This window comes from Lithobates pipiens, unplaced genomic scaffold, assembly GCF_037356315.1.
Source record: "Lithobates pipiens isolate NorthernLeopardFrog02 unplaced genomic scaffold, aLitPip1_a1.2 Scaffold_22, whole genome shotgun sequence".
In the NCBI taxonomy this organism is placed as follows: Eukaryota; Metazoa; Chordata; class Amphibia; order Anura; family Ranidae; genus Lithobates; species Lithobates pipiens.
This window is the reverse complement of record NW_027507784.1, coordinates 297,567,014-297,580,154: the sequence shown is the minus strand read 5'-3', so window position 1 is coordinate 297,580,154 and position 13,141 is coordinate 297,567,014. Positions and strand designations below refer to the sequence as shown.

At 42.2% G+C, this 13,141-nt stretch overlaps 1 protein-coding gene across 1 annotated transcript; it reads right to left on the bottom strand.

Annotated features, from left to right (window-relative positions):
* Window positions 1-1,354: 1,354 nt before the first annotated feature.
* Window positions 1,355-12,233, bottom strand: LOC143924756 (E3 ubiquitin/ISG15 ligase TRIM25-like). Its single transcript, XM_077449204.1, has 2 exons — window positions 2,345-12,233; window positions 1,355-1,529 (listed from the first exon to the last, which is right to left on the bottom strand). Exon 1 carries the CDS (start codon window positions 12,155-12,157, stop codon window positions 10,595-10,597), a length of 1,563 nt encoding a protein of 520 aa, XP_077305330.1. The 5' UTR covers window positions 12,158-12,233; the 3' UTR covers window positions 1,355-1,529; window positions 2,345-10,594.
* Between the last annotated feature and the right edge of the window lie 908 nt (window positions 12,234-13,141).

The window sequence follows — 13,141 nt, the reverse complement described above, 5'->3', positions numbered from 1 at the left end:
GAAAGTGTCTCAGCAGTGGTGCATTGTGGGTGCGTTTAACCCTTTATTTGGCCGCTAGCGTGGGTTAAAAGCGCCGCAAAAACTACGCTAAATCATCACTTTACCACTGACACTCGGGTGCTGCCAGTGTGAAAGGGCTCTTAAAATCCAGTTTAACCCTCAGTATAAATCAGCTAAATACATTCCGGATGCGTCGAAACAAAAGGTCCTTGACGGCCCGTTCACACCTGGGTGTTTTGAAATTTGTGGCAGGATCTCTGCAATTCTGCCCACTATCGCAAATCACACTACAATCACAAAACGTACTGTAAGTTCAGGTGCCATTATTTTCAATGGCAAGTAAAACGTGTTTGTTATGCGGCAAATCGCATCATGTGACGTTTGTCACCCAAAAAGGAGCAGGAGCTTCTTTTGGTCGACAAGCTTCAGGCAATGCGATTGCTGTGCAATAAAATCATGCTGCAAAACCACATTGTGCTTTAGGTGCTTTTGAAAATAATCGCACCTTAACCTGTGTTTTATGATTGCAGTACATTTTTGAGATTGCAGCCAGAATTGCAGCTATTCTGCCATGATCCCAAAATGGGTGGGTGTGAACGGGGCCTTGGAGCTGATTCAGATATTACCTCTGAATGCAGTGGCACTCTGCGCTGTGCTTGTGTGCGGGCAGAAATAATTGCATGTAACTACTCAGGACAGGGTTTTTTGTTTGCAAATTCTTTATTTCTAAACAAAGAGAAAACATATAATTGGCAGAGAAATTCAATAATAATATAACAGGACCCAAGACCCAAACAGGAATACAGTGTCATAAATACATTCTCCAATGATGAGCACTATGTATCAAGACTAGTAAGGTCACATCACAAGACATTTTTACTTATCTAAATCTTCAAGGCAGTGTATTTAGGGTTTCATAGATGCATGCCTTTTGGCCCATGTCTGTCAAATCCTAGCGTTTGTGGGCACCTGGGAGAAACAGATGCAGCAGCCTGTCTTACACGGTGGCTGTACTGAGTGGTACTTGCATGTAGGGTCATATGCCTGGAATGTGGTGGGCATTCATAGATTTTGACAGGGTGCTGGCAATGAGACTGGATGCTGTACCTGTGCCTCCTGGGTGCCTAAAACACTCCGTTTTGACAAACAGCCCAAATTGCCCATGTGCATGTAGCCTAATACTTTTTCTATAGTATCAAACACATGATCAGCACCTCACAAATAATAATATTAACTGCTATTGTTTAAAATGCTGAGCAACTAAAACACCCTATTCCCACAACATAGCAAATCATTCTTCGCAGTGAAAATGCAGATTCCATTCCAAAAAAAATCTTATGCAACTTTTTATTTCTTTTTTTTTTTTTAATACTTTATTTCTCTGCAGGAATACATGACAAAGATCACAAAAAATTATTACATAGAACAACTTATCAAATCAATTTACAAAACAAAAACTTATTAATTTAACTAATGATACACAGTGCATTCCTGCCAAATTTTTTCTTTTTTTTTTTCCTTATAAGCAACTTACCGTATATACTCGAGTATAAGCCGAGATTTTCAGCCTCTTTTTTGAGGCTGAAAGTGCCCCCCTCGGCTTATACTCGAGTCATCGCTGTCTGCCCGCTCGATCAGCGTGTCGAGCAGACAGACAGCGGCCATTCTATAATTCAAAAGCCGCGCCTCCGGCTCCGCCTTCGCCTGTGATAGGCGGAACACTGAATTTCCCAGCAGCCTGTGTTCCGCCTATCACGGACATCGTATCATCCTCGTACTACGGACGAGGATGATACGATGTACGTGATAGGCGGAACACAGGCTGCTGGGAAATTCAGTGTTCCGCCTATCACAGGCGAAGGCGGCGGCGCAGCTTTTGAATTTTACAATGGCCGCCGAGGCGCCGACGAAGAGGGCACGGGACGGAGGCAAGGCACGGGACGGAGGCAAGGCTCGGGACACAGGTAGGCTGGACACACACACACACACACACACACACACACACACACACACACACACACACACACACACACACACACACACACACACACACACACACACAGATGGATGGAGACACACACACACAGGGATGGATGGATGGATGGACACACACACAGGGATGGATGGACACACACACACACACAGGGATGGATGGACGGACACACAGGGATGGACGGACACACAGGGATGGACGGACACACAGGGATGGACGGACACACACACAGGGATGGACAGGCATGTCTTACCCTCGGCTTATACACGAGTCAATAAGTTTGCCAGTTTTTTTGGGGGTAAATTGGGGGCCTCGGCTTATATTCGGGTCGGCCTATACTCGAGTATATACGGTATAAGCAACTAACAATATTACAATAACGATTCCCCTCAACAACCCTCTGCTCCAAGGCCCTAGATCCCGTGAAGGACTTATAGAACCGAGGAGAGAGAGGAAAAAAAAAATAAAAACCCAGGGAATCCCAAATCAAACAAATAAATATGTTGCCCCTGCCGACAGAGGGACCTGTGCCACATCACTTGTTCCTCTCCAATTAACCCTTTCCCTTCCTCTGATTGTAAAAATGACTCCCATGGAGCCCAGACTTGCAGTAGACATTCACTTTCCTCCAAAGACATAGGGATCAATTTTTCCATGATCCCAATTCTTCTTACTTTATTTAACCAATTAGAGATTCGAGGTGTCCCTGGTTCTTTCCAACGTATGGTGATGCAGCTTTTAGCTGCATTCACCAAATGGCATAGCATTGAGTTCTTGTATCTCTCTAAAGGAATTTGTGAGCATTGTAGTAAGAAAAAAAGCTGGGTCTTCCGGGATCTGGTAATCCGTAAATAATTGAGAGATTCTCTGAACTTCTTGCCAAAACTGTCTAATTACTGGACAAAACCAGAAAGTATGGGCTATGGTGCCTCTCTCCTTACACCACCTCCAACACCTATCCGACATTTCTGAAGAGAATTTATTCATTCGAGACGGGGTGTAATACCAACGCATTAGTACTTTGTAATTTAATTCCTGTATAATAGTACATCTAGATGATTTAAAAGTTAAATGTATTATTTTCTGCCGTTGGGATGGTGTAAAAGTTTGTTCAAGGTCCCTTTCCCACTTATCTAAACTCGCTATACCAAAATCCTCAGGAGGTGCTGTTAACGCATTTATCTTAGAGATCATATGGGAGAGAGGTTCACTCTCCCCACAGTACTTCTCAAACTTAGTGAGAGGTCGACCATACCCTTCGGCGGGTCCCAATGTTTCAAGAAAGTGTTTAACTTGTAACGCCTGCCAGAAGGGCAATTCGTATTGTCCTCCTAGTCGTGTTAATATTTCTATTGATGGCCACTTACCAAACCTCAGAAAGTGTGAGGCCTGGAAACATCCTTTCTTTTTTAATTTCCCAAATATTCCTGATTCCAAACCGGGAGGGAAATTTGGATTCCCTAGAATAGGAAACGGCGCATTCTGGTGATGAAAATTTGGGGATCCGAGTAAATTTTTATTTCATCTGAATGCAATACTTTCCTGCAATTTGATGATTCGTATATTTCCTCATTTTACAAATAATTATTGTGTATGTCATTTTACATTTAAAGAAATCCATATTCTATCAACATAAAAAAAAAAAAAAAACATTAAAAGGGATCATCTAAAATTCAACCCTCTATTGATAAATACATGTCACATATTTCTGTGTCATATGCAATACAACATACATCATTGCCCCATGATGGACTAGCTACAGTAAAATAATTAATATTGAACACGTCATCATTTTTCTAGGTAAATATATTTGTAAAGGTAGGATTGATATGAAATGTTCACCACATGTCCGTAACAACCCATGCAATCCATACATACAAAGAAACCAAAACAAATAAGTTCAGAAATTAAGTTATATGTAATAAAATTAAATGACACAGGAAAAAAAAAAGGTATTGAACACATGAAGGAAGGGGGGTGAAAAAAAGTATTAAAAGCCAAGACACCAGCTGAAATCTATCAGTAATTAGAAATCAATCTGGCCCCTTGTCAGTACAAATTAATATCGGTTGGTTCAGTCTCAACTGATGGACTATAAAAAGGTGTCAAAGAAGAAACATCTCATGATGGGTAAAAGCAAAGAGCTTGCTCAAGACCTTCGCAACCTTATTGTTGAAAAACATACTGATGGCATTGCTTACAGAAGGATTCTAAGCTTCTGAATGTTGCAGTGAGCACTGTTAGGGCCATAATCTGGAAGTGGAAAGAACATAATTTCACCATAAACCAGCTACAACCAGGTGCTTCTTGCAAGATTTTATGACAGAGGAGTGAAAACAATTATCAGATGAGTTTTCCAAGAGCCAATGACCCCTTGTGGAGTGCTTCAGAAAGACCTGGAATTAGCAGGAACAATTGTTTAAAAAAAAAAAAAAAAAAACAGTAAGTAATGCACTCAACTGCCATGGCCTGAATGCATGCTCACCACACAAGACTCCATTGCTGAAGAAAAAGTTTAAATTTGCTACACAACATTTTGACAGGCCTGTGAAATACTGGGAGAATATAGTCTGGCCAGATGAGACCAGAAACCCTTTGGATGCCATAATACACATCATGTCAAATGGGACTGCACATCACCCCGAAGCCCCCCCCCCCCTACCAATAGTGAAATTTGGAGGTGGAAACATGGTGTGGGGCTGTTTTTTTTTTTTTTCATACAATACTGGCAGATTCATATATCATTGAAGGAAGGATGAATGGAAAAATGTACCAAGACATTCTTGATAAAAATCTGCTGTCATCTACCAGGATGATGAAAATGAAACGAGGGTGGACATTTCAGCAAGACAATGATCCCAAACACAAAGCCAAGGAAACTCTCAATTGGTTTCAAAGAAAGAAAATAGAGCCGCTAGAATGGCCCAGCCAATCACCTGACTTTAATCCAATAGAAAAATCTATGGAAACTAAAGATAAGAGTTCATAGAAGAGGTCCACAGAACTAGTGGCGGAATAATAGAGGTTGCTGAGGCCGCCATGGCGACCGGGCCCCCTTGTATCCCTCGATAGGAGGAGCGACAAGGGTGGCTGAGACCGAGCTCCCCGATCCTCAGCCGAACTGTAATCGGCACTGTGCAGGGAGCTCGTCACATTGATTACATTTAAAGTGAAAGCACGGTGTGTGCTGTGCTCTTTGTCTCCCCCTACATTGCAGTACCCCGCAGGAAGAGATAAGGTAAAGCACTGCCGTTTTTTAAAAGGCTATCTGTATGTATGTATGTGTGTTTATTATGCGTGTGTGTGTGCATGTGTTTATATGTGTTTGCGTGTTTAATCCTGACCCCTATATGTGTACAATCAGAACTGATTTTTTCTTTGCTTGTTCATAGTACCAGCAAAAAAATGCTTTTCCTCTATAAAGCGATCCATGCTCAGATCAATTTTTTGAGGCATTTGACAGCCGGTAAAGAGGTAATATGTTGCCTCCTGACCACCTGTTTTAACCCCTTAAATGCATCATCACTATGATGCAGCTGCATGCAATGCACACAGTTGATGGGTGGTTGCAGTGCAGCCCCATTCACCTAGGGGTGTACTTCAAGGGTGCCCTGACTGCAAAAAGATTGAGAAACACTGACATAGAGGAACTGATCTCTCCATTTTCCTCCTGCAGCCGCTGAATGCCTGCGGGAGGGAGAGGAGGAGAAGCGGGGGAAATCGGTTCCTTTACATGCAGCCACCCACTTGCGACCGGACCCTGTTGTTCCGCCTCTGGGCTCAGAGGAAAGGGCCCTGTCCAGGGGCAGGGGGACCCTTCGTGGTTTCTTGCATTGGGGCTCTTCTGAAGGTTCTAGTTACACCACTACTTGAAGATTTGAAGACTGTTATGCTATGTACACATGGTCGGACTTTCCGACGGAAAATGTGCGATCGGATCTTGTTGTCGGAAAATCCAATCGTGTATGGGCTCCATCGGACTTTTTCTGTCGGAATTTCCAACACACAAAGTTTGAGAGCAGGATGTAAAATTTTCCGACAAAATCCGATCATTTAAATTCTGATCGTGTGTAGACAATTCCGACGGACAAAGTGCCACACATGCTCAGAATAAATTACGAGACGAAAGCTATTGGCTACTGGCCTCTTTATAGTCCCGATCGGATTTTCCGACAACTTCGTGCGACCATGTGTATGCTAGATAAGTTTGGGCTAAAATCTGTCGTAAAAAAATCGATGGATTTTGATGTCGCAATGTCCGACTGTGTGCATAGGGCATTAGTGTGGAAGAATGGGCCAAAATCACACCTGAGTAATGCATGCTGCTAGTTTCTCCATACAAGAGGTGTCCTGAAACTGTCATTACCTACCAACAAAGGATTTTGCACAAAGTATTAGCATGTTCAATACTTTTCCCCTGTGTCATTCCATTTTATTACACACATGACTTCATTTCTGAACTTATTTGTTTTGGTTTCTTTGTATGTATGAGTGGATTGCATGGGTTGTTACCAACATGTGGTGAAAATTTTATGTCAATAGCACCTTTAGAAATATATTTACCTGTAAAATTGGTGACATGTTCAATACTTATTTTACCCGCTGTATAAAGACTAAGGCTAGACATATGTATATAACTTGTCCTATGGGCTGAATTAAAGAAACACCGGATTCCTCTATCCAAGCTGAACAGCATGGATGGACAGAGCCTTGCTGGCTGTTGTATTCAGACAGCCAGTACCTGAGGCTGTCTGAATACTCCAACAGTATCTGTAACTGGCTCCTTTGATCTTTCAAAGTTTTTCAAGCTGGGTGGTGTCAACAGGGCCCCCCATGGCTTGAGTTTTGGCTGATCAGGAACTCGTTGAAACTAATGGCCAGTTTTACCTTTAAAGCGGTAGTAAACCCGCAAATTATTTTTTTTTTTTTAACACCTGCAAAGCAAAAGGCATAATGAGCTAGTATGCACCGCATACTAGCTCATTATGAAATACGTACCTTAGAACAAGGCCCCAACATCTGGCCCGATCCACTCCGAGGGAGCTGACATGCTCCCTCGGCGTTTCTTCCGGGTATCGCGGCTCCGGCGCTGTGAGTGGCCGGAGCCGCGATATCGTCACTCCCGCGCATGCGCGCAAGAGATTTCATTCCGGCCGGTCGGCCACTGCCAGATTTTCAGGCCGAGAATCCCATTGTGCGCATGTGCCGCTGCAGTCAGCGGCGCATACCGAGGGGAATATCTCCTAAACCGTACAGGTTTAGGAGATATTTTTTTTTACCTACAGGTAAGCCTTATTATAGGCTTTCCTGTAGGTAAAAGTAAAAAAATTTAGTATACAACCACTTTAAGGGCCCGTTCACACCACATGCAGTGCAGTCCTTTTTTTTCTGCATCAAAAACACATGGAAAGTAGTCTATATGAGTTCCAAAGGCGTAGTTCACACCAGTGCAGTGTGTTTCAGTTTCAGAAAAAAAAGTACAACATACTGCTTTTTTCCCGCCAGAACTATCAAAAATTCACTGGAACACATTAAAAACTCACATGCAGAAACGCATCTGGAACAGATTAGGAGGTTGTTTTTGTGGTGTAAATGGGCACTAAGGGCGATTGTTTTTGGTTTTAGGTACAGGTGTCATGCATTTTATGCACTCATACTGCCAAACCTGTACTGTCATTACTGACCTCCCCCTACTGAAAACAGTATTAAACCCAAAAGCAAACATGTATTTACCATTACCAGTTCTTAGATGTGATGTCTGCTTTAGATTTCTTTTTTAGGCTTTCTTCAATTTTTATCTGGTGATCCAACCAGTAAGCTCTTCAGCAGAATGTATCAGTTACAGAGATGAGACAAACCATTTAACACTGACAGGGTTTCTTACAATGATGCACTTATTTTTTTACAGTATCTATAACCTTTATCCCAAAAGGAAAAAAAAAACTGCTGTAATTCTTTATAAAGTATTAGCTGGAGTTTTGCTTTAATTAGTTTAATTTAAATCTGTGAGTACATCTAACACTCCCCTCCCCAAAGACTAACAATGCTGCTGTTCAAAAGTACTTTTGTTGCCCCTTCATCCAGAGTGGGGGCACTCTAAAGGCCTGTACACACGATCGGACTTTTTGACAACAAACATGAAAATTAGGTGGGGCAACATCCGACCGGGTGTACGCTCCATCGGACAAACTTTTTTCGGTTTTCATCTGACTTTTGTTGGCTGTGCGAACGGACAAACTTTTTGACAACATAAGTCCAATGGAGCAAGGTCCGATCATGTGTACACAAAACCATCGGACTTTTGTACAAAGTACAAAGACGCATGCTCAGAACCAATGCAAAAGATCAGACAACAATACAGAAGTTGACCAAAGGGTGGCGCCGGAGTAATCGAACATCCTCTTTTGAAGTGTCATCAGTACGTTGAAACGTCATTACGTTTGTGTTTGTTGCCTAAAAAGTCAGATCGTGTGTATACAATACGAACTTACGGCCCCTTTGTACAAAAGTCCACGGAAAAGTTTGTACAAAGTCCGATCCTGTGTATGAGGCTTTAGGCTCCGTTCACATCTAGGCATTGGTATTTTACAGGCGTTTTCCAGGTGTTTTTGGCGAGTTTTTGCAGCGTTTCTGTACAGGCTTTTTGAAGTTCAAAGGTCACTAATGTAAAAGCAGTAAAACGCCTGTAATCTGCCAAAAAAGAAGCTCATGTACTTTTTTGAGCGATAGGCATTTTGCTTTAGGTGACGGAATGCTCAGATGTGAACAGGGACCATTGAAATGAATGGGATTTGCCTTGTTGGGCGTTTTTAGAGCTGAGGCTTAGAGCAGAAGAACGCCTAAAAATGCTTAGATGTGAACAGACCCTTATACAGGAGGTGTGTTTCTGACCAGATCACCAGGTGAAAACTGAGGGAGAAAGCCTAAAAAAAAATAAAACAAATGCACTCACCACATCTAATGATTGGGGATCTGCAATATATTACACTTTTGGGTTTAATACTGCTTTAACGAATCGCTGATACAAACAAGTATGCAGTTAGTGACGTTTTAGCCTTAACACACTAGCAATTTTGTAGCAGTGACTAATCTATGAAATTACAAACTCAAACATTTTACAGCAATTTTACGAGTTTGTACAGCGTTTCATGTTGGCTAACAACGATTGCTCAGCATTCACATTTATGGCTTAGCTACAAACTGCTAAAGAAGAGCATTAACATAATGATGTGCAACAAGTTGCCAGAGGCTATAGGAAATTTTCCACTAGCTATTAATCGCTGCCATTAGCAACTTGTACGAATGATTAGTCGCAGCTACAAACCACCAATATTGTCTTAAGTACTGTATCAGAGGGGAGTTTAAAATGGGCGGCTGATCTCCAGGAAAAATTCTAAATGGGCGGTTGATCAACCTGCACTGCAAGGATTAAATGCTCATTTTTGTTTCAGGGTTCCTTTATATGCAATTTTACTTACCATATCTCTTTCACCTGCTGGCTCCTTCCCTCTCCATGCAACTGGTTCCCCAAAGCCACTGCTCTTCACAGCTCTATCAATTGCAACCTCTCTTACATGATCACCAACAAAGCAGAACCAGTGGTCCACATTATAAGTGAGAATGCTGAGGGTAGGGATGAGCTCAGGCGTGTTCGCATGCTCCACGTGCAGAGCCCGCCAGGAAGTCGGCGCAGCGCTGGTCTAATCACAGGCAGTGAGACATTTCCCGATCTCTGCAGCCACACATCGGGGCAATGACTCGCTGCCTGTGATTAGCACTGAGCTGGCTTCCTGGCGGCTCTGCACATGGGCTGTGCAAGCATGCCTGAGCTCATCCTTAGCTGAGGGTCCCCTACAACACAGAGGTTTAGGAGAGAAGAGGAGAGTGTGGGCTGTCAGGAGAGCATAGGATAAGATAAGTGAAGCTTCTTTTAATTGTATCCTAGACCAGTGTTTCTAAACTCCAGTCCTCAAGGAGCCCCTACAGGTCATGTTTTCAGGATTACCCTCAGATGAAACGGCTGTGGTAATTACTAAGGCAGTGAAACTGATCAAATCACCTGTGCAAAATAATGGCAAGTCTGAAAACATGACCTGTTGGGGTGCCTTCAGGACTAGAGTTGAGAAACGCTGCCCTAGACTAAAATTAGCATTTAACCTTTACAGTGCAGGGGGGCAAGGGAAGTTTCACATTTTCCCCAGAGGTCCCCTATAAATTAAAAACAGATTCCAAAGTTTGAATATGAAGCTGAACTTCAGGTATGATCTTAATAGCATACTTATGTTGGTCCAGCTTAGACCAGTGTAAGTATGCACATCATACCTGAGGAGCCAATGTGGTAGCTGCCAATCACTGATAGTGTACTACATTGAAGGTCTTCTGTGAATGGGTAATGGGCAGTGCCAAGTGAGCGACCGTCTGTGTGCAGTGGGGCAGCTGCTTGGTTGCCACAGGACCCAGAAGACAGCAGCGATCACTGTAGTAGTGACATCTTCCACAGTGGACCCTCAAAATGTAAGTACAGAATTAAAATCATTCCTGAGGTTCAGGTTTAAATACAGAAAAAACTTTTTTGCACCAGCCAGAAAGTAGAGAACCTCTTTAACTCTTTATCTTTACCCAAGCGCCATCATCCACATAGAAAACAGCATGCAGGGGCTCAGTGAAGGTTGCCTTGAAGGTATACAGATGCAGGATGGTATCACATAGCTGATAGAAGGACAAGTGTCCGGATTTGTAATCCAGGTACACAGCATATCTCATACAGGGAGATTTGCGAGGAACTTGATGTGGAAATGAATTATGTACAGCTAAATATTTATTCTTTGTGAGTCGTAAGCCCCAGGACTTGTTGTTTTCTCCAACACCAGACTCTTCTTGATGCCTTTCCATGCTAGGGTAGCACACCCCAAATTCACGTGCTCCAGTGTCACTGGTTTCTATCTCCCAGAAATGCCGCCCTGTGGAGAAGCTCTTGGTGCTCAACACTTGGCTCCAGTATGTAAATCTCCCTGGTAAATCTGATCTATCCTGAGGCGTTGCATAGAATGACACTGTCTTCAGGTCATGTGATAAAGCCACATTCATATGGGCAGTGTTGATATCCAGAAACATGTCAGAAGCTTCTTTTACATCGGAAGAAACGTTCAAGTTTGCATTGTTTATAAAATCATTAATGGATTTTTTCAAAGTCAGCACCATCAAAACCTCATCCAGATCAGGGATGGCCAAGTCTCTATCAGCTTTTACATCTTGGCTCTCAGAAGCTTCATCTACATTTGGTTGCTCATTTTGCAGAACAGCTATTGGATCAGTCATGTCACTCAACTTCTTAATTTCCCTTATCTTCTTGGACAGCTTGGCCTTTTGTGACTCCACCTCCTTGATCATACAGGAGACTTTGAGTAAAACGTGTTCTTCCATCTTGGAAATGTCATTCAAAACTTTTTTCTCTTCGATTTCAACCTGTCTCCTGATTTCTTTGTACAGGTTGGTAGCCTGTTGTTTTCCAGAATGCGCTTTGCCTTGCACTTTTGTTTTGTGCGCCTGAAGACTCCGGACTCGTTTTTCAAGTTTGTCTTCCAACGGGGTGAGTTTATCTAGAGCATTTATCAGTCGCTCCTTCGCCAGCTTGGCGGCCTCTTCTACTAGAATCACATTGTGTCCTTTGTGTTTTCCGACCAAACAACAGGATGTACACAGACAAGTATTATCTTCACAGCAGTAGAACTCCAAAGGTTTCTTGTGTATGGAGCACTTTTTACCACCGAAGGAGGAGGTGGGTTCTGTTAAAACATGATCCAAGTTCTTGTTGTGGGCCTCCAGGTGCTCCACACACAGAGAGATCTCACAATGGAGGCAGGTCTTAACAGCAGGTACAGAAGATTTAACACAATACGTACATAATATCTTCTCCTGGTCTTTCTGTTTAACTAGGAAACCTTCCACTATGTTACGTAACTTCCTGTTTTTCTCCAGTTGAGGCCACTCAGCATACTCGGCTTTACATTCGGGACAGGTATATGGTCTGGACTTCTGTGCTTTCAGCGCAGTCACCACGCACTCCTGGCAGAAGTTATGTCCACATCTTAGTGACACGGGATCGTTATAGATGTCCAGACAGATGGAGCAGTTCAGCTCTTCTTCTAGATCGACAAACGCCATGCTGGAACGAATGAAGCAGAAATGAAAGTGGAAGTGTTCTTTACTTCTAGGAAGGGCGGGTGACTGTCAGAGAATGTTCAGCTTAAACATTAACTCATGCAGTCAACACTGCCCACTGAAAATAGACCTGTAATGGGAGGAATATGGGAGCAGCCTTTGCTGATCATTTCTGAAAATGCTATTTGCCTGTCTGTGTGTAAATTACCGCATAATTGTAGTAAGAATGTTTTAAAGAACAGTGCTATTCCACAATCAACACATTTCTACATGGATAATTAAAATACAAATTAACCACTTTCAGACCGGACCATTTTGCTGGTCAATGACCAGAGGTCTTTTTACAATTTGGCACTGCGCTGCTTTAACTGGTAATTGCGCGGTCATGCAATGTTGTACCCAAACAAAATTTGCGTCCTTTTTTTCCCACAAATAGAGCTCTCTTTTAAAGGTATTTGATTGACTCTGCGATTTTTATTTTTTGCGATATAAATGTAAAAAGACCGTAAATTTTGAAAAAAAATTATATTTTCTACTTTTTGTTAGTAGAAAAATCCAATAAACTCAATTTTAGTCATACATTTAGGCCAAAATGTATTCAGCCACATGTCTTTGGTAAAAAAAAAGTCAATAACTATATTTATTGGTTTGTGCAAAAGTTGTCACATCTACAAACTAAGGTACATTTTCTGGAATTTACGCAGCTTTTAGTTTATGACTGCCTATCTCATTTCTTGAGGTGCTAAAATGGCAGGGCAGTACAAAACCCCCCCAAATGACCCCATTTTGGAAAGTAGACACCCTAAGGAAATTGATAAGAGGCATGTTGAGCCCATTGAATATTTTATTTTTTTGCCTCAAGCGATTGAATAATGACAAAAAAATATATATATATATTTTTTTTACACAAAGTTGTCACTAAATGATATATTGCTCACACATGCCATGGTTATATGTGGAATTGTACCGCAAAATACATTCTGCTGC